General features: G+C 38.7%; 1 protein-coding gene across 3 annotated transcripts in view; it reads left to right on the top strand.

Annotated features, from left to right (window-relative positions):
- The window catches only part of TENM1 (teneurin transmembrane protein 1), a 783,454-nt gene that overhangs the window by 518,555 nt on the left and 239,424 nt on the right, over positions 1 to 25,475 (top strand). For all 3 annotated transcript variants that reach the window (XM_045472379.1, XM_045472378.1, XM_045472380.1), the window contains 5 exons: positions 5,008 to 5,207; positions 6,433 to 6,643; positions 11,689 to 11,790; positions 13,350 to 13,544; positions 16,672 to 16,872. In XM_045472379.1, coding sequence (XP_045328335.1) covers positions 5,008 to 5,207; positions 6,433 to 6,643; positions 11,689 to 11,790; positions 13,350 to 13,544; positions 16,672 to 16,872 — 909 coding nt within the window. The remainder of the gene's footprint in view (positions 1 to 5,007; positions 5,208 to 6,432; positions 6,644 to 11,688; positions 11,791 to 13,349; positions 13,545 to 16,671; positions 16,873 to 25,475) is intronic.

Below are 25,475 nucleotides of genomic sequence, written 5' to 3'. Positions count from 1 at the left end.
TACAAAAACCATACCTGAGTGCCACATTTTAACTCTGCTGCTGACACTTCGCAACTGAAGGATCAGGGTCAATGTTAAGTTTGACCACACCTACCCCACTTACTTATATTGGTGCAGAATGTTTTTAGGAAATCACATCACATATTGTTTGCCTGCATGTAATTTTCTTCTCTTTCGCTTCCCCCTTTGAGCTACATTAAGAAAAAAATTAAAGAGTAAATTGACTAATAATCACTACATCATAACCCATAACAAATTTTGAGAGAAGATAAAATGGAGCAGGTTGTTTAGTGATGTAGATTGCTAACAGGGAGATGTCTTCCTTTCTGATGCACTCAACTCTAAAGGTTAGAGGTTGAGAAATTTTCCATTTGCAAGCTGTGAGAATTTCTCTTCGACACCAAATTGCTGCAACTCGCTTGCTTTGCTATTTTTATTTAAATTATAGTCCACACGTTCATTCATGTTGTCATGTCTCTTCATCTATCTTGTTTTAACTCTGATGCAGGATCTCGAAGGGTAAGACTATCTTTTAAAATCATTTTTCATAAATGACTTAGCATATATGCTTCAGATATTTAGTAGTGCTAGGAACTGGGAAACTCCAACAACACGACTTCATGAGTTTCTTTTGATTTAGTGAATAACATTTAAGTAGCCTCATTATGCAGTATATGATGCTATAAAGTGCAGAAGGGAAACACAGTGTAGCATTTGGTAAGGCTCGTATATAAAGGTTAATGTCCATCAGCCAGTTTTGCCCTGATTTTTTTTTAATGACCGCGTCTGCATTCATTAAAGGTCATTCATAGCACCGTTAAAATAGTGTTTGTCAAACCTAATTTTAAATTATTTTATATTTATAATATTGTTTGCACAACCAAATGATGCATTTTAAGAAGTGATAAGAGCCCTGATGAGGATGGCAGTTGAACCAACTGAACATTAAGTTGAAAGTGGAAGTATCCACATAAACACGGTCTATTAATTGTCTGCTCTTTCAAGACATTTGTCAGCTCCGGGACCTTAGGAGTTAAATGTATAGTCAACCCTTTGGGGACAAGACTGTTCTGTCTCACATGGGAAAAAGTAACTTTCAATGAAAAATAAGGTCCTCAGTTGGTGATTTATCATCTCAAAGGGCATATTTTATTATAAATGTCAATTCCACAAAATTATGTGTCCTGTAATACATAATTATGTTCAAAATTGCATTTGAAATCTATTATTAACAGTTAACAGTGAACATTCTTAAAATAGTTATTACTCTTGGCCTTAACACAAAAAGCAATAATGGAGGTATTTTAGGGAGTTAAAAGCTGCAAGGCATTGGCCTCTGAATAAAGCCACTGCAGGTGTGTTTCTTAATGGGCTGTTAATTTTATAGCAAGTGAACACAAAGGACAGAGACCATGTGTGTTTTTAAACTGTGTTTGGTGTGGAGAAAGAGTTGATGGCTGAAAAAGATAAAGGCCGTGTGGAAAGAGGCCAAATTGAATTCCCCCCCGAGGTGCAATCCTGTGGCTTAGAGTCAAGGCAAACTAATTCTTGCCCCTCCTCTTCTATCCCTTCCCTCCCCCCTCCACTCAACAGAGAATTCCACAGAAGCATATAGTAATAGAGTACCTCAGAAATAATTAGAAAATTTGGAAATAAATAATAAAGACCTTCTTGTCCAAACTCAGCACCCTCTCACACTAACTAGCTCCTTTTAGGCTTCTTGTATTTGCTACTGGCATTGTCTGAGTCACCCAAACTCACAACCATGGAGTAAGTTTTGACCCTCCCTCAGCCCCCATACCTAGTGTCCCAGTGTCCTAACAACCTTGCTTCTCAGTGTGTATGCTGTGTACCATGCAACACGGGCATTACTTGGGAACTTGTGAGAAATATCCGACCTCAGACCTACTTTATCATAACTGCATTTTAAAAAGATGCCCTTCTTAAGCACATTCAAGTTTGAGAAGCGCTGCTCTAGAATCTTCCTTTATATTGTGTTCTTTCTTTTTTTCTTCTTCCTGAGAAAATAACTGTTATTATTATAAATAAGTCTCTTTATATTTTACATATACTTTTGACTTTTGGTAAAAAAAATGTCTTTAGATTTTACTTTTTAATTCAGAGTGATGACTCTTACCTTGTGACACAAGCATTTAGTTCATTGCTCTTTATTTTTTTATAATTTATCTTCCATCTTCTTTAAGTTTTCCAATTGATCCATCTAGTCTGTGCCTTCCCTGTCTTGCCTTAGTTTAGATAAGTTATTTTTTATCTCCATATTATTTTCTCTATGCTAGTGTGAAAAATAAATTTTTATTTTTTTAGTATTTATGCTTGAAAGTACAATAAGATTTTTAAAATGTAGAGTAATCTGAAGTTCATTGATATTTGTATCATTCTTTAGGATAACCCAGTTTTATACTTCTTTAATAATATGTGATTTTTTTAACTTTATTGAGGAAGAATTGACAAAGATAGTTGTATATATTTAAAGTAGACAATGTGATGATTTCATATACACATACAATGTAGAAATGATCAAACAGGTCAGGATAATTAACACATCCATCAGCTCACACTCACATAGTTAACTTTTTTGGTGTGGTAGGAATGCTTAAGATCTACTCTCAACAACTTTCAAGTGTGTAATACCATCTTGTTAACTACAGTCGTCATGCTCTATGTCAGATTGTCAGAGCTCCTGCTTATAACTGAAAATTTGTACCCTTTGACCTACATCACCCTGTTACCCCCTCCCTCCAGCCCTGGCAACCATTCTAGTCTCTGTTTCTATGGGATTGGCTTTTATTCTTTTCTAGATTCCACGCATAAGTGATATCATATAGAATTTGACTTTCTCTGTCTTGCTTATTTTACTTAGCATAATGCCCTCCAGCTTCATCCATATTTTTGCAATTGGGAGCACTTCCTTCTTTTTTGTGGCTGAATAATATTTCATTGCCTGTGTGTGTATATGCACATACATATATACACACAATGGAGTAGTGTGTGTGTGTGTGTGTGTATGTGTGTATGTTTGTGTGTATCACATTTTCTTTATCCATTCATCCATCAAAGGATATTTAGATTGTTTCCATATCTTGGCTATTATGAATAATGCTGCAGTGAATGTGGCTGTGTAGATAACGTCTTCAGGATGCTGATTTCAGTTCCTTTCCATATATACACAGAAGTTGGATTGCTGTATCGTATGGTAGTTCTATTTTTTTGAGGAACCACTGTACTGCTTTCCAAAATGACTGTACCATTATTGCATACCCACCAATGGCGTATAAGGGTTCCCTTTTCTCCATATCCTTACCAACATTTGTTATTTCTTATCTTTTGATACTAGTCAACCAAACGGGTATGAGGTGCTATCTCATTGTGGTTTTTGACTTGCATTTCCCCAATGATTAGTGATGTTGAGTACCTTTTCATATACCTATTGGCCTTTTTTGGAAAAATGTGTGTTCAAGTCCTTTGCCCATTTTTACATTGGATTATTTGCTATTTTGCTATTGAGTTGGATTATTTGCTTTTTTTTTTTTTTTTTTTTTTTTTTTTACTATGGAGTTGTATGAATTCTTTGTGTGTTTTGGATAGTAATCCCTTATTAGATACATGGTTTGCAAGTAATTTTCTCCCATTCTGTAGATGGCCTTTTCAATTTATTTAATTGTTTCTTTTGCTGTACAGAGCTCTTTAGTTTGGTGTAGCCCCACTTGTTTATTTTACAGGTGACTGGACTGTACTTATTCCACGTGAACTGTTGAGCCCACTGTAAATTTAGATCTTTAGGTCATTTCACCTGAATTATTGTTCCATAATTCTCTATCATCCTTGTGTTTCCACCTCTAAATCATTCTACCTTCTGCCTCAAGATTAGTTTTTTCTTTTCTTTTTTTTTTAATTTTTTTTTTAACGTTTATTTATTTTTGAGACAGAGAGAGATAGAGCATGAACCGGGGAGGGTCAGAGAGAGAGGAAGACACAGAATCCGAAATAGGCTCCAGGCTCTGAGCTGTCAGCACAGAGCCCGACGCGGGGCTCGAACTCACGGACCGCGAGATCGTGACCTGAGCCGAAGTCGGCCGCTTAACCGACTGAGCCACCCAGGCGCCCCAAGTTTAGTTTTTCTAATGTATCCAAATATCTCCCTTCTTCTTAAAAACCTTTAATGACTCTCCTCTTTTTTTTTTTTTGGTACAAAGTATTCCTTTCATGTGGAAAATTCTTGTCAACAGCTCTGTTGAAATCTTCTCTTCCCTTTAAGGCCCATCTTCAATACTACTTCCCATAAATACCCTTTTCTAAATCATTCATTCATTCATTCATTCATTCATTCATTGAATAAATATGTATGGATCACATACTATTTGCATACATTCTTCTAGTTACTGGGGATAAAGCAATGAACAAAACAGCCACAGCCTCATGGAGCTTATATTCTCTTGGGAGAAAATAGGCAATAAACAATAAACAAGTAAAACATGTGGTATGTTAGGGATGTAAGTACTGAGAAGAAAAATAAAGGAAGATAAAGGGCATAGAGACTGCTAGGAATGAGGAGTATCCTCCAATCAAATACTCCTTACTCCTTTGAATACCCAAATCATTTATTTTCCTTTACAACACGGTTATTTGTGCATTTGTCCTATTTCTTCTCTTATATTCAGAGCTCCTTGAGAGCAAGAAGCTCATCTTGCTCATCTTTGTATTGCCTGCATTTAACCATTTAAATTTAACCATTTAATAATGATTAAAATGAATCAAGTTATGGAAATAAATGTAACAGTAATGCAAGAGAAGGGAGATACTGGTATAGTGGTTGGTTAGGGAAGTCTTCTTGGAAGATCATTTGTGTAAAGCCCTGAAATATGGGTAGGGTGGTGGAAAAAAGACCTTAGTAAGTCATTTTGATATTTTTGTCCTGAAAAACTAAAAACCATTGCTTTATAAATTACGATTAATATTATCTGTAATTTTCTTTACCTTTAAAACCAGTGTTTCAGAAGGGACGGGCGATAGACACTGGAGAAGTTGACATTGGTGCACAAGTCATGCAGACCATTCCACCCGGCTTATTCTGGCGTTTCCAGATTACTATCCACCATCCTATATATCTGAAATTCAATATTTCTTTAGCCAAGGACTCTCTGCTGGGAATTTATGGCAGAAGAAACATTCCACCTACACACACTCAGGTATTTGATGTTATAGGTGTTTCTTGACCCTTTGGAGGGTGGTGAGATGAACAGTTCAGGGTTTGTGACTTGCAAAGTATGTGGGAATCAAAGGTGAAGGCAGACAATTTTTGTAATGAGCAAATATCCAGAATAATCACACTCAAACGAATGAAAACAAAAATGACTGAGAAATATGCAATAGCGTTTAGCAGAGCAGATTCAGAAAAGGAAGTTTAAGAAAATATTTTTGAAATTTGAATTCTGTTTCCTGGAATAAGATGATCATGAGTCATCCCGGTCCCCTCATCTTACTTAGCTTTTGGGACCACACCTCCTTTGCTGGCCCCATATGGTCTTGACCCCTTGTCCCGATGAAGAATGCAAATCATTAAGGGAAATGAGTCTAAAAGGCAGGTTTTATCTTATGGGTAGAAATTTTTTCTTGTTATTGTTAATAATAACTCAAATACGTAAATCTTCTGTGGTTTAGAAAGCCCTTCTATAAACGCTAAGCACCTCATTTCTCTCATTTTTCCCCCTTATCTCTTTCTTGCACGAACCCATTTGGGGCCTTGCTCCATCTAAGAAGTAGCATAAGGAATCATAACCATCAGGGGATTGCTTTTTTTTTTTTTTTTTTCCAACAGATACGACCATAGTCCAAATCTTACCCTCTGGATGGGAGTAGGCAGGGAATTAGAATGCCATTCAAATGTGACTCTTAAAATGCCCAAGGAAATGTGTGCCATGTGCTTGTCCACTGATTAGGGGGAAAAAGGAGGGGGTTCTTTGAATATTTAAATATGCTACCACAAAGGTAGTAAATTACGAATGTCCTCAAATTTTTGACTGTTTGTTTTAAAAACTGTAAAACCCTTAAATTTGTAGAGAAGATCATGATAACTTTTTTGAGGGGAATGTGTGGTTTCGAGTATCTTCTGATACTTTAGTAAAATATCAAGATTCTCTCGCATAGTGCCAAATACAATTTTTTTCTATTTCTTGGTTTATTTATTTTTAGACAATTATTTTGAATACTCCAAAACTGAAAGGTATTTTATAACATTTATAAATATAGTGGGTTTTTCAGAATTAATAAAATACTTTTGTGTTTAAGTATAATTAAGAACGAGTAACTTCCTCTTTCAAAGCAAAGAAGTGTGGAAGAGAGCAGTTGAAGTTAGAGATGTTCGTTAGTCTAGAAGTAGAAGTAGTGGCTCAGATTTGCGTGTATTTGTTCCAGTTCGACTTTGTAAAATTGATGGATGGAAAACAGCTGGTCAAGCAGGACTCCAAGGGCTCTGACGATACCCAACACTCCCCTCGGAACCTGATCTTAACCTCACTGCAGGAGACAGGTTTCATAGAGTATATGGACCAAGGGCCTTGGTATCTGGCATTCTACAATGATGGAAAAAAGATGGAGCAAGTATTCGTGTTAACTACAGCAATTGGTAAGCTGCCTTGACTATTACTTTGAATTGACAGTATAATTCTAGAAAGACAGCAGTGATTAAAGTGATACAGATGTCATTTCAACCCATCGTTCATTCTGCCTTAAAGTCCTTATTCAAGATAGGTCACTACGAGAAAGGCTTATATTATTGTTGTCATTAATGTTGTTTAAATGCTGATTAAGGTTTTCTAAATGCTCCATTATTTGCTGCTTTGTAGGATACTTGCCATGTACCTTTTTATGTATTTTCAACAGGAATAGTTACCTGGATAATATTATTACCAAGGCTGCATAGATGAACAACTTCAGTGACAAAGGGAATAAGCAAGAGAATCTCTGTTCATTCAAGATCCATTAGAAAAGACAAAGCAAATAAATACCTTTTAAAATGGAGAAACTAGCACCAGTCCAGCTCTTCTCTAGAACAACTGATTCTAGAACCATTAAGGCTTCAAAAACCTACGAGTATTCAGAGAAGGGTCTTAAGGATAATAACTTGGACCACTCATAGCCCTTTCTTTTGGAATTTTTTAGCCCCGAGGGGAAACATCTCATAGACATAATATTTTATTGTGTGAATCTTCCTAATACACATGTGTATTTTAAAAGAAGGGAAAATATTTTACAGCTGTCCGTTTTCTATCCAACTCTCACCACTTTATCCTTTAGTTAACCTGTTCAACCATATGTTTAGGAAGATGTGTTGACTGTTAATAGACATACCATCTGCTCTTTATAACAATTATGTTCTATTTTTACTTGATGCTGAAGACCTTGACCCAGTAGAAAATGGTATTCCAGCCATAATATTAACAAAAACTTTCCTCTAAAGTAATCAGACTATAAAAATACACCGATTATTTTTTTTCCCCTGGAGAAAAACTCCACTGATTTTACATCTTCAAAAGACAACGTATTTGTTAAATTAGAAAAAAAATTGAAGTCCTGACACTTTTTTGCAACGCTAACAGACTCAATGGAGCAGATTTAATAGATGTACCTTTCATGATATTGTTTTTCTATCAAGGCCCAATTTTGGTAATGCAGATGCCAATGAGTCATGGGAAGTTGAGTTCCTCCTAAGAAATCAAACAGTTAGAGGATCTAAAATATTTGTGAAGATTTTCTCTCTTCCTGTTATCCTTACCAGTAAGCTCAAGTTAAAACACCAACCCAACTAGTAACCTTTCAAAAATCAATAGACCCAGAAACATGCTTGAAGTTTTTTCCTGTCCTTCACTTCCTCCCAAAAAGAAGGTAATCTTTGAGATACAATTCCTATTATCCAGATATCACGCTGTCAGTTTCATATGCAACAAAGTATTTGCTTCTTCCTTATGCAAGTCACGTTTTTTCTACTTTTCTGTTGTGTTTTTAATTTTTTTTAAATGTTTATTTATTTTTGAGACAGAGAGAGACAGAGCATGAACAGGGGAGGGTCTGAGAGAGAGGGAGACACAGAATCCGAAGCAGGCTCCGGGCTCTGAGCTGTCAGCACAGAGCCCGACACGGGGCTTGAACTCACAGACCGTGATATCATGACCTGAGCCAAAATCGGACGATCAACCAACTGAGCCACCCATCAGTTGTGTTTTTACGATTAGAAGTAACAGAAACACTTCTGCAATTCCACTTAAAGAGAATCCAAGTAAATTTCTGAAAAAAATCACAAGTATTAAGTTATTTGCTCTAAATGCTCCCCATTAATTTTTTTATGTTTTTATAATTTAACTGCAGTAGAGAGAGGCTAATATATTTGATTAAACAATTTAAGCTTTGTATCAATTTGACTACGCTAAATGCTGTTCTTAGCTGTTCGTTTTCTATTTCATGATGTTAGAATCAGTTGATTGATCTTAACTCTATTTGGTCCACTACTAATAAGGATCAAGACAATATTAGCAATAAGCATTTATTGAATGACTAATATAGGCTAGCCACAGGCCTATATTAATATATGTTATTTTCCAGTAGTATAGACAGAGTTGTCAATATCCCCTAATCTCAGCCAACCTGCTCTATAACATGATAATATATACCACTTATGGACTGCCATTCTGCCCCCAAACACTGTACCAAATGATTTGCATTCAATAATCTTGTTTGATTCCCTTCACAACACTGATAGCATAGGTGTAGTGATATTTATATAATAAATAAGGAAATGGAGGCTTGAAATGAGTAAATAATCTGATAGAGGCTCACAGCCAACAAGTGGCAAAATTGAGATTTGAGACAACCAAGTATGTCTGACTCCAAAGCCCATGCCCTTCAGGCTGTAATCATTCCCTCAGATTATCCATTACCTTTAGTTTCTCCCATAAGAAAAGCTGCCAGGAGCAAAACCCATCATCAGTGCAGATGCAGATATCGAGGGGCTTTAGACTCTAGAATAAAAGTAGAGTTTTAGGCATAGAACTTTAAAATCATTCTCAACTCTAATGAACTGCAGTTGAGGAAGTGATTCTGAAGGAAGATTAAAAAGATAGAAGGCAAGAGGTACCTGGGTGGCTCAAACAGTTAAGCATCTGACTCTTGATTTCGGCTCAGGTCATGATATCACAGTTCGTGAGTTCGAGCCTCACATGAGGCTCTGTGCTGACGGTGCAGACCCTGCTTCGGATTCTGTGTCCCTCTCTCTCTCCCCCTCCCCTCTGTCTGTCTGTCTGTCTTTCTCTCTCTCTCTCAATAAATAAATAAATAAAAATAAACTTTAAAAAGGATAGAAGGCAAAATTTCATGGAAGCCAACATAAATAGAAAAACACATTATTTCTCATCACGAGTTATGTGTTCCTGCTGTAGCCATCCTCCTCCTAGATTCCCTGGGCTGTCCCGGTGTCTCTTTGATACCCAGTGGAGGTGGCAGCTTCCAGATCCTCTCTATATTGCCTTCTCTTCTCATTTGCATTGCTGGTGTTAAGTTCTGTGCGGCAGTGTGGGCCCAGAGACAGATCTTAGATAAGTCAATAAGATGTAGGGATTTTTGTTTATTTTGATAGCAAACTTTATTAAACATTTTTTCTACAATAGCTACATTCCCACAAGGCTGCTTGCATAAGGTTGTCAATAGGAGCTGGTGTGAAATTAAATTCAACTATATTTACCTTTGAAAGCTTCCTCCATGACCTCCTATTAACCATCTAGGGCAGGGGAAATCCAAATGTAGATTTAAGAACTGCCACTATCGCTTGGCACAAGAAACATAGATTAAATAGAAACTGGAGACGTAATTGTTCCGTCTTTGAATGGAAAAAACTCTGTGCCTTTTCAGCACCTTTTAAAGAAGTTAATGATTTTATGAAAATAACGAGTGTTTTAAGAAGTTAAAAATGGTTAGCTCTTTGTCAACGTTCCGTTCCTGTCAGACCAGTTGTCGCTCAGCAAATGCCATGTATAAATTTCTTATCCAGTTCAGTTTTCTAGCACAGGGATCAGAGAACAGATTATCATAAGCCTGCAAAAAGCTATCTGATGTATTCACACAGGGGTGACAAGAAGAACCTCTTCTGAGTGATAATAGGGGGCTATGCACACAGCCCCTGGATTCATTCTTGGCTTTCTAAGAATTCCCCCAAAAACTAGATACCACTTTCTTCCTCTTGGCTTTTATTCTACCCAAGGCTGAACCCCAAGTCTAGATCAGAAGTTCTCTAACTATGGAAGTTTCCTATTTGAAGCATTGGTTCTCAGTGCCTTAATGAGGTGAGCCACCTGCGGGGTCACCTGAGGTTTTTGTTAGACTGTGGATTCCTGGGCTGCATCCTTCAGATTCAGTAGGTCTGGAGGGAAGCCTAGGCATCTACATTGTAAGTGTTTTGGGTGATCTACTGATCCAGGTGGTCAAAAGGCCACAATTGAAAAAATGCTATTTCTCGGCCCTCATTATGAATTCTCACAGCGGAGAAGAAGACGCCAAGACCACTTCCTAGAATATCTCCTTCTAATTGGAAATAGCTTATGCAAGTGAAACGAGATGAAGTAGATAATTTGGATTGAAAAGGAAAAACTGGTACATACGAGAAGTATGAGTTTAATGGGCCAGAACGTAAAACTCTGAATCCAAGAATGCTAAGTATGGAAAACTTCCAGAAAGAGTAATGAGAAGATGATTTAAAAAAAAAAAAAAAACTGAAAGAAGAAAGCACACATACCATAAGAGTTCATGGACTTGGAATTTGACTTTATTATACTCAAATACAATTTTAAACTAGAAATAATTTTTGTCATTGTCAGAGCCTGACTTTTGTATAACTTCCTACCTTTTCAGCCAAATTACTAACCACAAGACTTATCAAAGTTCTGTCGCACTGCACATCTTTATGTCACCAGAACTACCTATGGGCACCTTTAAAGCCATCTCAATTCCCTTGAAACCTATTCTTCTCTAAGAATGGATTGAAGGGAAATTAGTGGCGGAGAACTGATAAGCATTTACAGTCAAGAAAGCATTTCTCAACAAAATACTTAGGTTCTAATGCTTTTAGTGGTGGTGAATTTAATATGAACACTTACTTTAAAAGCCTTCCATTGTCACTTATTAATGAAAATGAAATACTGATTATCATATTTAAGCTGTCAAGATAGTAGATTAAACATTTTAAGGTGCTAGAGAAGAAATTTTTTATTTGCTACAACCTAAACTTGAAAAATAAACAGTAGACTTAGTGTTTTGGGTTGCATTTTTAAGCCCATTTTGCTTTTGAGAAATATCCTATAATTTTAGTACATTTTTAGCTTTGTCACGAACATCTCATAAGAATACAATTCATCTAGACCCTTTATGCACTTTAGAGATGAGGTTGGTTTTTAGTTTCACTCTTGAATAGCCAATTCAGCAAATCCAGGGCCCTTGTAATAATTTGGTACTACATGTGACATCTTACAGAAATCTTTGGCATCTGATTTTAAACAGTAAGTGCTCCAAGACAGGAGAGGGCAAGATTGTTATAGGCCCAGAGTTCTTGCCATTTAAAAAAAAAAAAAATTAAGGACTCTACAGCCTGGAAGTTTGCTCATTTCTTTCCTTTTTCTCTATTAACAGAAATAATGGATGACTGTTCAACCAATTGCAATGGAAATGGAGAGTGTATCTCTGGCCATTGTCATTGTTTCCCAGGATTCCTGGGGCCTGACTGCGCGAGAGGTAATGTTGCTCTGTTATTCCAGTTGGTTTGGGGATATGCACGTCTTTCGAGAACTCGGAATCAGTAGCAATAAGAGGAGGAAGAGAAGTGGCCTTAGGGGTAGCAGCAACCACCACCACCCCCCCAACCACAACCAAAAGCTGAGCACTTACTCTGCCACAGACTGTTTGTTATAAACACTCTGTTACCTCTTCTGAATCATACATCCTTTGCAAACCGGTGACGTAGATCTACTGTTATCCCAGCTTATTGTGCCAAGAAACAACCTCAGAGAGGGGCGATAGGCAGTTACCGAACGGGTGGAATTTGTACTGGGGTCGTCTGTAACTGCTTATATACACCCGCGTAAATGGGAAGGGATAGGCAACCTGCAAACCGATAAGGAGCCTTAGAAAGTAAAGACTGGCAAGTCACGAGTGAAACAGCAAACTTTGGGGCACCTGGGTGGCGCAGTCGGTTGGGCGTCCGACTTCAGCCAGGTCACGATCTCGCGGTCCGTGAGTTCGAGCCCCGCGTCAGGCTCTGGGCTGATGGCTCAGAGCCTGGAGCCTGTTTCTGATTCTGTGTCTCCCTCTCTCTCTGCCCCTCCCCCGTTCATGCTCTGTCTCCCTCTGTCCCCAAAATAAATAAACGTTGAAAAAAAAATTTAAAAAAAAAAAAAAAAAAAAAAGAAACAGCAAACTTTACTGTTTCCTCGACTTGCCCGTAGTTTAATTCTCGAAAAGCTTTAGATAAATCACACTGCGTTTCACCCCATGCGTACAGTTACTATGGTAGAGATGCTTTCTGCTCGTTTTCAGTGTATTCTTACGGTTCTCAGTCTGCTAATACTTTAATCTCAGGTTTCCCAGCCACTCAGATTCCCTTAGATTAAATTCTGCTCAGCTGAGAATTCTATAGCACTTGCTGGCTTCCTGGGAGCATGACAGATCTGGAGGATGTGGGGATTAGGAAGAAGATGGCTGGTATTAAAAATTGACTAAGACAGAAGATACAGGCCCTGCCCTCAAGGGGCCCATAGTTTTAATAGGGAGCCAACAATGACAAAGCAGAGTTTAAGTATTCTAATAAAGGTCTGCACCAGGTGTCACGGCAGTAGACATCTGTCCAGCATAAATGTATTCAAATATATGACTTTTTAAAGAAAACATTTTATACTCCCTGTTTATCAGTTTTTAAAATTTTCAGGTTTTTCTTTCTAAAAGTGGCGTACATCTGTTTGAGGAAGAAAAGCCATAAGAGAAAAAATAAAACCTTGGTTTAAAATAATGATAACAGTAGTAATAATAATAATAGTTGTTTAACGGTATGTTGGAATCAAAAGCACATACTTGAAATAATTTCTTCACGCAGGATATTTTCATAACTTATCCTTTTTCCTCTCTCATAAGAGGAGAATTCTATTTGTAATCGCAAGGATGTGCCTGTTTAATAAAGGCTAAGTTAGAAATAGTACAAATTTTTGCCTGAAATATTACACAAGAATCAATAGAAGATTGCTCTTTGGAGATTTTAAAAGCATTTTGAGAACGCTACAAGTTCATTTGCCAACCTTCAGATTCGTGCCCTGTGCTGTGTGGTGGGAATGGAGAATACGAGAAAGGACACTGTGTCTGCCGAAATGGCTGGAAGGGGCCAGAGTGCGACGTTCCAGAAGAGCAATGCATTGACCCAACGTGCTTTGGTCACGGCACCTGCATCATGGGAGTCTGCATCTGTGTGCCAGGATACAAAGGAGAAATATGCGAGGAAGGTCAGAGCCCCATTTTAATCTATTGCTTCAGGCTTTTCTCTCACTGAATTGTGCAACTGTCATCCTGTAGAGATGCATCTAGTAGAGATGCAGGTAGTCTCTGCAAACCGTAAATGTTCAATATGTCTTTAGTACATGGAGAAGAGGGCTGGAGTCTAGGGAACTCATGTCTCTTCAGACAGTCTCTAATATTAACACAGGGCTGTATCTGGGACACTTGCAGAGCAGTCATGAAAAATGGTGTTCCCCCCCCCCCCCCTCATTTCTAACACTGCTTCATAACTTGAGAATTTCCATATTGATGACATTAGGTGTTAATTCAACTGCTTTCGTTGTTCCACAGTACATTAGGCTATATCTTACTTTAAAACACATGATAAAAATAATGATGCACATTTGGAATGATTTCATTGAATGTTTTCTTTGGGGGCGATTTGTAATTACCATTATTATTATTGCTTTATAGTATTTATTTTTACATACCTCATGCTGGAACTTGACCTCCATGCCTAAGGAAGCCAGCGGACCACTAATGAGTTTCAAGGCAGTGCCTTTATATTAAAATTCACTCCAAAGGAACCTTTACACACACGACACACAAACATATTTTGAAATGGCAATAGTTTCATCATTTAAAGAGACACATTGGAAAATAAGTTTACTAGTAATCAGACCTTTTTCATGCCACATTCCTCAAATAAGACTGATTTCAGAAAAAATATTAAACCATTACCATGGGAGATGGTCTCATCACAACTGTTGTTCAGGAAAGAGGCTGCTGAAAATGCACTATAATTGCTTTTTAAAGATGGCTCATTAAGACTATTACACAGCATTCTAAAGGGCTTAATCTCATTCTGCTCCAAGAGTTTAGTTTTCCACCTCCCGTTAGCAATCGTAGAATTTTGGCGTGAAGATTATATCTGTTCCAGTGAATGGCATTGGGCCTGGACAGGACACCAGAGTTCCTGAGTTACCTCTGGAAATCGTTTTTATGCTTATCCAACTGCAGTCATTATGTTTAAGTTGTAAACTCAGATGTTACATGGACATATGCATGTGCACCCAAACAATGATACCCCTCACAGCATCTACAGTTCTCCATGAAAATGTTTAACCTCATTAATTTAGACCCTTCTGATCAAAATTTGGGAGGCACTTGAAAAAGGACTTAGCTTAAATTTCCCTTCTAGGGATCTCTAAGAAAATGTGTAGAATAACCAAGATAGCAAGGAAGAATACCCACCATATTTAACAGTATAAAGCTTGTCAAATACAGCAGAAAAAAAATGTTTTAAGTTAAAGGTCATAGACCAGAAACTCACAGGCTGAACTGGGCTTATGGATGGGTTGTGTTTGGGTCACACAACAGTGGTGGTGGTAGTGTTTTTATTGGGTTTTTCTTTCCCCATGTGATCTATTTGCCAAAATTTAAAAATAGAGAAGTGTCCTATAAAAATCTCTCATTTTGGTCTTTCTTGAGCAACTGGAAAATCTGATAACCATGGGCCTGTGTTCCCACATGGCGATAATCAGCTGGAACCAAGCAGCCGCAGTTTCCTTTAAACTGGACCCTTCTCTCAGTTCCCTCCCAACACACTGGCTTCTTACGTCCAGTTCATCTCATTCATGTATGCTGCTTGCTGGCTCATTCAGACATATGGCTTTGTGCCTCTGATTTAAGTATGACTTACGTATTCCTTGAAGGTGGACTTTTAATAAAACAAACTAAGTTCAGTATTATTTTGTTGTTATAGTTGTTGTGTTTTAATGTAACAAAATAGCCTCCTTCTAAAAAATATTCTGTACTTTTAGACTTTCCCTCTTGATCCAAATAATGAACAAAATAAAATCAGATGTACCTTTTAGTATTTATTTGCTGATTAGCTCAGGAACTAAAGCACTGTGCTAATGACCTTAAGGTTATAGGCTAATTATAATACAATAGCACTAATTGTAACAATGCTTAGGCTCTGTTCCATTATCAAAAGCCACACCCGAGACCAGACCAGTCTTATGAATGAAGGCAGGTTTTATCAGTCTGTCTCATTGCTGGAATACTTTTTGAATTACTTATTCAAAGCATACTCCCCTCATTATGTGGAATCATTTTAGTTTCATCTTATTGTATCGAGAGAGTAGAAATTTGGAAACAACCTTGTCATTTCCCATGGAATGGCCCCTCAATTAAAAACACAAAACAATTTTCCCCAAGGCAAGTATAGGGATCTACTTCTAAGAGTTTATACATTTGTTAGAATGTGTCCCAAAATTTCCAGACTCCCAGAATTAGAGACAAATAGAATTGCATCTGTGATATTCTAAATCATCAAAGACTATGTCGTGGCATCCTGATGGAAGGAGAGGCCACACAAACAATTTTTTTAATAATTTTTAAAATTTTGTTGAGAATGTTGCATTTTCAGTGCTTCTGAGAAATTAATGAAAGATTATAATGAATTGATTATGTTGTATGATTTCATGTAACAGCAGTCAGCTCACCTAATACCTAATAATCTAAGCCTAAAAAATGTTTTAATATTTTTAATATTTTATGTTTTAATATTGTTATATATATTTTATATTTGTAGACATATATGTGTAGTATATTTCTATATTTTACATATTGATTTATATGTAATATGTGCATACACACACACACACACACACACACACACACATACACACATACTACTCTAGACATACCAAGTGAAAGCCGATTCTCAGAGCTAGGATTTCAATTTCAGAAAAGACAAGGAATGACTTCCCCAAAATTCTTAGGCTTTCTTGCGAAGCCAAGGAATTCCTGTTGAAAGCCCACACTGGTGCAGCCACCCATTTATGTGGGAGTACTACACCTTGCGTAACAATTTTAAGCAACATATGTGTGGTTTCCTTCGTCTTCTAATTTTAGGATGCAACCTTTATGATACCCTACATATTTTTAAGTATTAATCATCTCCTGGTTTGAATACAGACTTTGTATGAGACATTTTATTACCTAATTTAATACCGTATTATGACGTATTAGGAAATCAAGTGTGAGTATCTCAGTTTCATCATCCTAAAGTATATAGGCAACACCTGTTCACTTTCAACCTTTTTCCTCCTTTTTTGGGGCTTTCAGAAGACTGCTTGGACCCGATGTGTTCCAGCCATGGCATCTGTGTAAAAGGAGAATGTCACTGTTCTACTGGTTGGGGAGGAGTCAACTGTGAAACTCCACTTCCTATATGTCAAGAGCAGTGCTCAGGACACGGGACTTTTCTTCTGGACACTGGGGTGTGTAGCTGTGATCCCAAGTGGACTGGATCTGACTGTTCAACAGGTACACCAGAGTTACCTCCTTCTCTTCCTTCCTCCACTCCCAAATTCTCACTGGCCTTTGCCTTAAGGTAGAACTTGTTAAAGTCTGGGTTGTATGACTTCATGGGTCATAAAGGACTTCCAAGTATTTCCTAGGATAGCATTTTACTGGGTTTTCATATGCAACATGCTACTGGGCTTCTCCTTGTATTCTCCGTTGTAGGTCTGTACGTGAAGCTCTGTCCTCATTCTGTATTCTCCCACAGTTTTGTCTTTCCCTGAGCCTCCTACCATCAGTTCTATACAGGTTATTTCATAGCTGTATCTCCCCCCAAATAGTCCTTCACTTCTAGTCATCTGCTGAGTATTTCCACTGGGTGTTCCATCACTTAGTAACAGAACTTAGCTCAGGAACTCTATTTATACATTGCCATATTGCCGCCCAATTGCTCTTCCCACGACTTGGCTTTCCTTTTCCTATTCCTTACCTTAAAATCAGCTCTAGGTCTCCCCTGTCTAGAAATAAACTTCAGATATCCTAGCCTGTTATTAAAAGCCCACCACAGATTCTCCCAAACCTCTGTCTCCAACCTGTCTTCTACTTCTGCTTCTCGCATGAATCCCTCCTTCTGTGAATGTACTCTGTATGCTCTGCCCCCTCCCAGGGCATGCCACGTTCACACTTTTCTCCATGCCCTTTCCCCAGTGGGGAATGCTGGTACCTTTCTAACCTAGGAAAATCCAGCCCATGGGTGCCTGGGTAGCTCAGTAGGTTAAGCGTCGGACTCTTGATCTTGGCTCGAGTTCTCACGGTTCATGTGTTCAGGCTCCATGTCGGGCTAGGCACTGTCAGTGTGGATCCTGCTTGGGATTCCCTCTCTCCCTCTCTCTGTCCCTCCCCTGCTCATGCTCTCTCAGTCTCTCTCAGAATAAATGGATATACTTAAACAGAAAAAAAACATCCAGCCCACCCACCAAGACCAACTACAGTTTTTGCTATTCTATAAAACCTCTCCTGATCACATCAAGAGGATCCTCTGAAATCCCACCGTACTCATTGCTAGACAGTAAAAATGGCATCGTGATGTAGGTATTTGTGTACGTGATTTGTTTTTCCGCCTAAACTAAAAATAATGGGTAGTTCTTTATACTTTGTTTTCTTACCCTTGGACCATGTGCTCATTCAATGAGTACAATGAACAAATAATAACTCCTACAGAACCTCTGCCTGTGAATTTTGTTGAGGATGTAAAATGACATGTGGTAAACGGGAAAGATTAGGAGCTCGGTGGGACTTTTTGTACCACAGAATTAGTTTATGAACCAAAAAGTCTCCAAACCTGTGCTGTAAAGAAATGAGAAAGCCCCTCTGTTAAGAGAATTAAGCCTAACATAATACTTTACTGTACAAAATTTTGTTGCCTCACATACAAGTAATATGGGAGAGAGGATTGCATTTTACACTTTCAGAAATGGGTAAAATGATAAATTTTAACTAATAATAACTAAACTATAGGCCCTAAAATTATTCATTTATATACTTAGCAAATGCATGTGTGCCTGCTATGTGCTTGTCATGGTGCTTGGTGCTGGGGATGTGGTGGCAAACAAGATGGATGTGGTCCTTGGGCAAAAGGAGCTTCCAGTCTAGTGGAAAAGACACTTAGAGCAAGCTAGAAGATGGTTACAAAAAGGAAGTAACTGGGTATTATGGGACTTTATAGTATGGCTCTAGGCTGACTATTCATTTATTTGCTACATGTCATTGACCACCTTCCATTCCTTCATGTGTCAGATATAGTATGTCCGGAGCTTCAACTTTAAAATAAGATTAACGTTTGTGTTGTTATTAAAGCACACACTCACATAACAATTATTATGTAATAGGCGCTATTCTTTCTTTAAGTTTTGTTTTACAGCTTATTTACTCATTTTGGGAGGGGTGGGTAGGGCAGAGAGGGAGAGAGAGAATCCCAAGCAGGCTCTGCGCTGACAGCACAGAACCATGAGATCACGACATGAGCCAATATCTAGAGTTGGGACGCTTAACCGACTGAGCAACCCAGGCACCCCTAATGGGCAATATTCTAGGTGTGGTACATATATTCGTTTAATCTTCATAACAACTCTGTGAGATAAGTACTATAAGTGTGCCCATTTTACGAACAAGGAAGCTGAGCTACAGAGAGGTTAAATAACGTGCCCAAAGTCATCCGTATAACAAGTAATAGAGCCGGAACTTGGGCTAATAAGCTATTCTGGCTTCACGTTCTGTACATCTAACCACTGTCCTGTCCTGTCCTCTAGAGGCCTGTGACCTAATTCACTGTATAAAAAAAGTATTATTGGACTGTGCTGCAGAACACAAAAAGGGGACAGTAGGGTATTTCTGTGAGAAGAGGCCCCATAGTCAGGGAAGACTTTGAAGGAGTCAACATTTGAATCCACATTAGAAAGATGATCACATGTTCATCACGTGGACAAGAGGGGAAAGAACATTCCAGGCAGATGGAGTAACTTAAAGAAATAGAGCTATGAATGCAAATGCCATGACTGAGGGTTTGCCAGTCCTTGGGCATAGCTGCAGCCTAGAAATCCAAGAGGAGACAGGGACAGGGCTAGAACACAGGGAGTTGGGTTTACACACCATGCTAAGGGATTTGCATTTCCCCTTAACACAGTAGGAAGCCACCAAGTGGTTTACAACAAACTGCATGGGAGATAGACCACTCTTTCAGGAACCGGAGAGAAGGCGATGCCTGACCTGGGGGCCTAAGGGACAAGGGCGATGTGATGATTAGAGTTGCCCAGGAGTGGAGTGCTGGGGAGGGCTGGAGCTGACACACCGCGCTTGCGAGAGTAGCGTGGTGGAGACATACCAGAAAGGAGTTACCACAGCAGATGAGGGACAGAGAGGAGCCAAAGATAACCACCCTGAATCGCTAGGTAAAAGGAGGCACTACCAGCTGACACCAAACAAGCACACGCAGAGGGGCGCCTGGGTGGCTCAGTCAGTTAAATAGACTTGATTTCTGCTCAGGGCATGATCTCGTGGTTCGTGAGTTCCAGCTCACATCGGGCTCTGTGCTGACAGCTCGGAGCCTGCTTGGGATTCTGTCTCTCCCTGTCTCTCTCTCTCTCTGCCCCTCCCTGACCCTCAAAGTAAATAAATAAACATTTTATTTTATTTTTTACCTTTTTATGAAATGTTTTTATTTATTTTTGAGAGACAGAAAGAACACAAGCAGGAGAGGGGTAAAGAGAGATGGAGACACAGAATCCAAAGCAGGCTTCAGGCTCTGAGCTGTCAGCACAGAGCCCGACGTGGGGCTTGAACCCATGAATTGTGAGATCATGACCTGAGCTGAAGTTGGATGCTTAACCTACTGAGCCACCCAGGCACCCCAATAAATAAACTTTTTTTTTTTAAGCACAGTCAAAAAGCCAGGTTTGGGCAAAGAGACAGGACCTGGTGAGGTCAGTTTTGGACGTGCTAAGTTAGAGATGCCTGCAGAAGATCTGGGTTGGTATGTCCCGTGACAGATTGATACTCAAGAATGGAACTTATGGGAGAACTCTGAACTGGAAACAAATATTTGGGATATAGTTCAGACCTTAGGAATGCACATTATTGTCCAAGAAGAGTGCAGAGAATAAGAATGAAGAAAGTCAAGACCCTAGAGAACACCAATATATAATATCTTTACCATGAGAGGGTTCCTAACATTTAGTCAAAAACTGGCCTCTTTATATATGACTTAATAAGCATTTATTGTTTGAATAGTGAATATGTATCATACAGTTTCTCCCTCAGGCCACTCACATCCCTCATGTGTCCTTCCTGATGCCACAGAATTGGGTAAAATTTTTGGCAATGCACCTCTTACCAATTGTACAAATTCAAATATTTGTATTTCCAATGAGTCAAGGTAAAATTCCGTGTGCTGAGAGTTTCTCTTTCCACAGCCCACCCCTTCCACCTAATACACAAAGACATGCACCAGGCCTGTCAGCAGAAATGACTCAGAAGGGGAGGAAAAGGCTAATTATGAACATGCCTCTACACTTGCCCCCCTTCCAGAAGAAGTACCCCAACCCTACGCTACGCCTCCCTCACCTCAAATCACCCTTACCCATCCAAATAAATCACATGGTCCTCACCATGCGTGAGAGCCCCCCAATGTGAGAGCCCCATAGAAGATTAGGTCTGGAAGAAAATGTACAGATGTCTGCCTCAGTGTTTCATAGATGTGGTGGCCTCTGGGCCACCTGCCTCAGCATCAGTAGGGATTCTAATACTTGGCAGCACAGACAGGTGAAGCAGTTTGCCCAGAGGTGAAAGCCACTGAACTGGTCTAACCTCCTCATCGAATTGTTCATTTCCCCTATTATGTCCCTGTCCTCATGTGAGGCAATGAGATACTTCATGATCAAACGTATCTATAGCTGGGGAGACAAGTGTGAACAAAGATTTAAAATACCTCTCACTAAGCTATAAAAGAGAGAGGTGCAACGCACAAGGTGTATTTAGCCTCACTTGAAGGTCTAGAAAGTAGTCACAAAAGACCACAGCCCTGAAGGGGACTGTATACCACACCTAGGAGTTTAGACTTGATCCCGAGGACAATGGGAAAGCCACTGAGGGGGTTTAAAGAGGTTAGTGTCATGACTATTTACATTTTAGAATGATCACTCTGAATATAAAAAAAGTGAGGTAAAAAGTAAAGAAAAGTTGATATAAGGGAATTTAAGTGCAGATGGAGATGAAAGGATGGGTATGAGAGAAGCTAGGAAACAGGACTTGGTTACTGGATACGTGCCAGGGGAGGCAGGAATTTTCACGGACTCTGTGATGTCCATGGTGGGAGACTGGATAAATGGTGAACACCGCTAACAGAGAAATGAGTTATTCTCTACTAAACAAATTTTCATTGAGCACCTACTATGTGCCACATGCTAGGATCTTGAGGATCAGTGAGGAAAATAAAGATTCCTGCACCAGCGGCGCTTGCAGTCTGGCAGGGGTGAGACAAGTGGTAAACAGTGAAGATGTTTCAAGTTTTTGAAACATGAGCAAACCGAGGGCTGGAGAGGTGAAAGAAGTCATCCAAGACCAAAGACCTGGCCAGTTGCAGGCAAACCTACAAGTAGGAGCCAGTTCTGCCGATTTCATTTTGTGTCTGGAGTTCTTTTCAGCCCTCCATCCTTACCCCCACCAGAGAAAGAAGGAAGAGTTAGACAAGGAGCTGGCACTCAGGTGAATAGATGAGCTTACGGAGAAGGGCAGGTTCAAGGAGATGAAGGGCATCGACTATCAAGTGCATGAATGATACATTTTTGTCCAGAGATCCCGGACTAAAGCCACACTCATCCATTCTGGGTCCAATAGAAAAAGAACACTAGAATCATCTCTTGCTCAAAGAAGCAAAAGGGTGGATAGGTATGACCCCAAACTCAGCAGGCTCACAGGCAAAAGCCTTCCTAATAAAACTACCAAATTGAAAAATAGGGGCAGGAAATGCCTTGCAAATCTCTAGTGTCATGGTAGGAATAGTCCTTCTGTGATTTTTAAGCTCCATAAAGGTTGTTCCCACAGAGCATATTTAACCATCAAGATGATCTCACTGTGCAGACTTTTAATTGAGTGTGCTCAGTACAGGAAGCAATTTAACATCTGATTCTTATAATGGATCATGTCATTTCAAAGGTGGATATGCTCTTTGCCATTGATCATTTTCTTCCTCTAAGCGCGTGAAGCTTAGCTGTTAGCATGTTAACTGTGCTGCTCCGATACCAAAAGGACCACAGTGAATGGTTTACTGATTATTTTCAGTCTGTCTTCCAGATACATTGAGTATTGTCACAGCACCATAGTGATGCTTGATAGAGGCATCTTTCACCTGAGGGTCTCATGGTACTTCACAGAGGTTAACTCATTAGTCTTTAAAAACTACCTCGAGAGGAATACAATCAAAGCTTGTCATACCATGGTTGAGATTTGGATATACCACAGGTCAGACCATACTCCCTTAAAACGTAACTCCTTGCCATGAAATCTCAGTAACACATTTAGCCTGCACTAAGGATATTGGCCCTAACCTCTACTATCATCATTTTAAAATGCATCTACTATATTCCTCTCATAAAATCTGGCATCTCCTGGTCACGTAGTCTTTGAGGGGGAACATAAAAGCAGAGTTTAGAGCTTTGATGAAACCTATCCTTGATGAAACTTCCTCTGAGCCACCCTGTCTATTGTTACTCACAGATAACTGACAGCGAAATTCATAGAAGGTAAGCATTCACATAGAGAGGACAACTCTTGCTCTTCTCTGCTGTGATCCTCTCTCATTATACTGTACCTTAGAAGTAGATTAATCATCTGGAGAGACATGGAACATTCGGCCCTGAGGTATTCCTGAACATTCTATTTGCTATACAGCAGAAACCATATGAGGTACTATCATTTTGTACCCCGTCCAAGCAGGGTTAGTTCCTGAAGATCCCATAAGGCTTCGTTATAAGGATATTTGTTTTCAGCCTAACTTATGACATGTGGTCACCTTGTCCATCAGAGAGATGACAGTATATGTATGTGTGTGTGTGTTCGTGGCACAGTGACCTTGAGTAACTCACTTAACTTCTTTGAGTCTCACCTGCTTCATTTGTGAAATGGTAGGTTAGCCAAATGGCCTTTGAGGCCCCTTCCAACACTGAAATCTATGATTCTTGATCCTGTATATTGAGCTTTTGACACTGATTATGAATGGTTCGTGGATACAGTCCATAAACTCTCTTAACTCCATATTGTTTATGGTGAGAAAATATTAATTGTAAATAGTTTTGTTTTTATTATAAAGACATCCACACTTTGATATATAGACCATGTTGTTGTAGAATTTACTTCTACTTCCAGAGGCACACACACACACACACACATACACATATACGCATAAATGTGTGTGTGTGTGTATGTATATGTGTGTGTGTGTGTGTGTGTGTGTGTGTGTATCTTCATTGTAACAATGTCTCATTATGTTTTTAAGTGTTCCCTAATGGATGGTGATATGCATCTACTAATAAAACAGATAATTAGTGGAGGAAGTTGTAAGAGGCTCATATAATTATTTTTGCTAGGGAAACTTTCCTTGATTATACAAGTAGCATATGCTTTAAAAAAAACATTATTAGTTTTCCCCTTTATTGAAAATGCCAGTCATCAAAAGATTTTCATCTGACTGTACATGTCTACCACATACAATGTACCACTTTTCTGCAATTTCAAGGAATTGATCAGACCATTTGAAATGATTAGTGTGTACACTGTATTTTTCCTACAGACATTACAGTAGCAACAGAGTCATAAATGCCATTTGATAAAGAAGCTTTGTTCAAAATGTAATGCACATACTATGGGCACGGCTATGTAGCCATCCATCATGCCAGTGAAGAGAAAAATCTTCGCATGTAGAAGAAAACTAGAATTTACCATCTTCAATAGAAGATAGATAACTAATGTAACGAGATTAGGTGCCTCGTGTTGCAGGTACTTTTCCCTATTCAGTTTTGGACTGAATTTCTTAGGAACTGTAGCTGAGCTCTCAGAAGAAATGTTTCTGTTAGTGAACAAACAATGTTAGTATATCATAATGCTACAAATTCCCTGTACTTAAAGAAAAGCTCAAATATAGACACCTAGTCACTGAATTATGATAGGAGGTTTTAGAGTGATTTTTAGCAACAAGGACAAAAAGCTTGTGACGAATCCTTATATAGGCTTAATTAATTTGCTATTCAAAGTTTGACAGTCTGTGATCAAATTTATTTTAAAGTAAATCTTTTTCTACTCCGTAAAATAATAAAGAATAAACCTTCAGGTGATGCTGATTTGATTGATTTAAACAAAAGACCCTGCTTGATACAGTGGCTACACCATTAATGCTACAGTGAGGTGAAAGCATTAACTCTAGATTATTGAATCAGTAAGTGAAGTTCATTGGTGGCACTAGAAATACAACCCAAAAGCATCCTTAAGAGAATTACAAGTCAAATTAAGCGTGTAAGACTAAATCCACAGATTTATCTTTGGGAGGTAGGTATGAAGTAGGGGGAAAAAATCACACTATTATCATGATTTCCTAGCAACACATCCTACTCAGAGATGATTTGTCACCCCCTAAGCCTTTTTTTTTTTTTGTCTCAAGTGAAAATAGAAATTGTGCCTAAAAAATATGCTCCTATTCAAAATTCCTTATCTTTATAAAAGAGAGTTCATTTAATGGCCATTAGATTGTATATGCAGTCAGGTGATGTGATTCAAAACACATCAAATATCAAATGTTTTCCAAATACATCTTTTCCATTTTGTTCTGAGACAATAAAAACCACACCTGTAATGCCATCATCATTAGCAGGCAGCAATGCAAAAATCCAGGGAAACTTTTGACAATTTGACAAGTTTGAACTGAGAAGTAAATTTGCAGCTGCCTCTCTGTAAATCTGAGCTAACTCTACCAACTGTTCCAGGACATTAAAGCTTTAAAATTGTTTTGCAAACCAGAGACATATTTAAATAAGGTGGCAACGGTGAGGCAAAAATGGAAGGAAGCGTGAATGTGAGGATGT

This window comes from Leopardus geoffroyi, chromosome X, assembly GCF_018350155.1.
Source record: "Leopardus geoffroyi isolate Oge1 chromosome X, O.geoffroyi_Oge1_pat1.0, whole genome shotgun sequence".
Lineage (NCBI taxonomy): Eukaryota > Metazoa > Chordata > Mammalia > Carnivora > Felidae > Leopardus > Leopardus geoffroyi.
The sequence above is the reverse complement of the archived record's forward strand: the minus strand, read 5'-3'. Positions and strand labels throughout refer to the sequence as shown.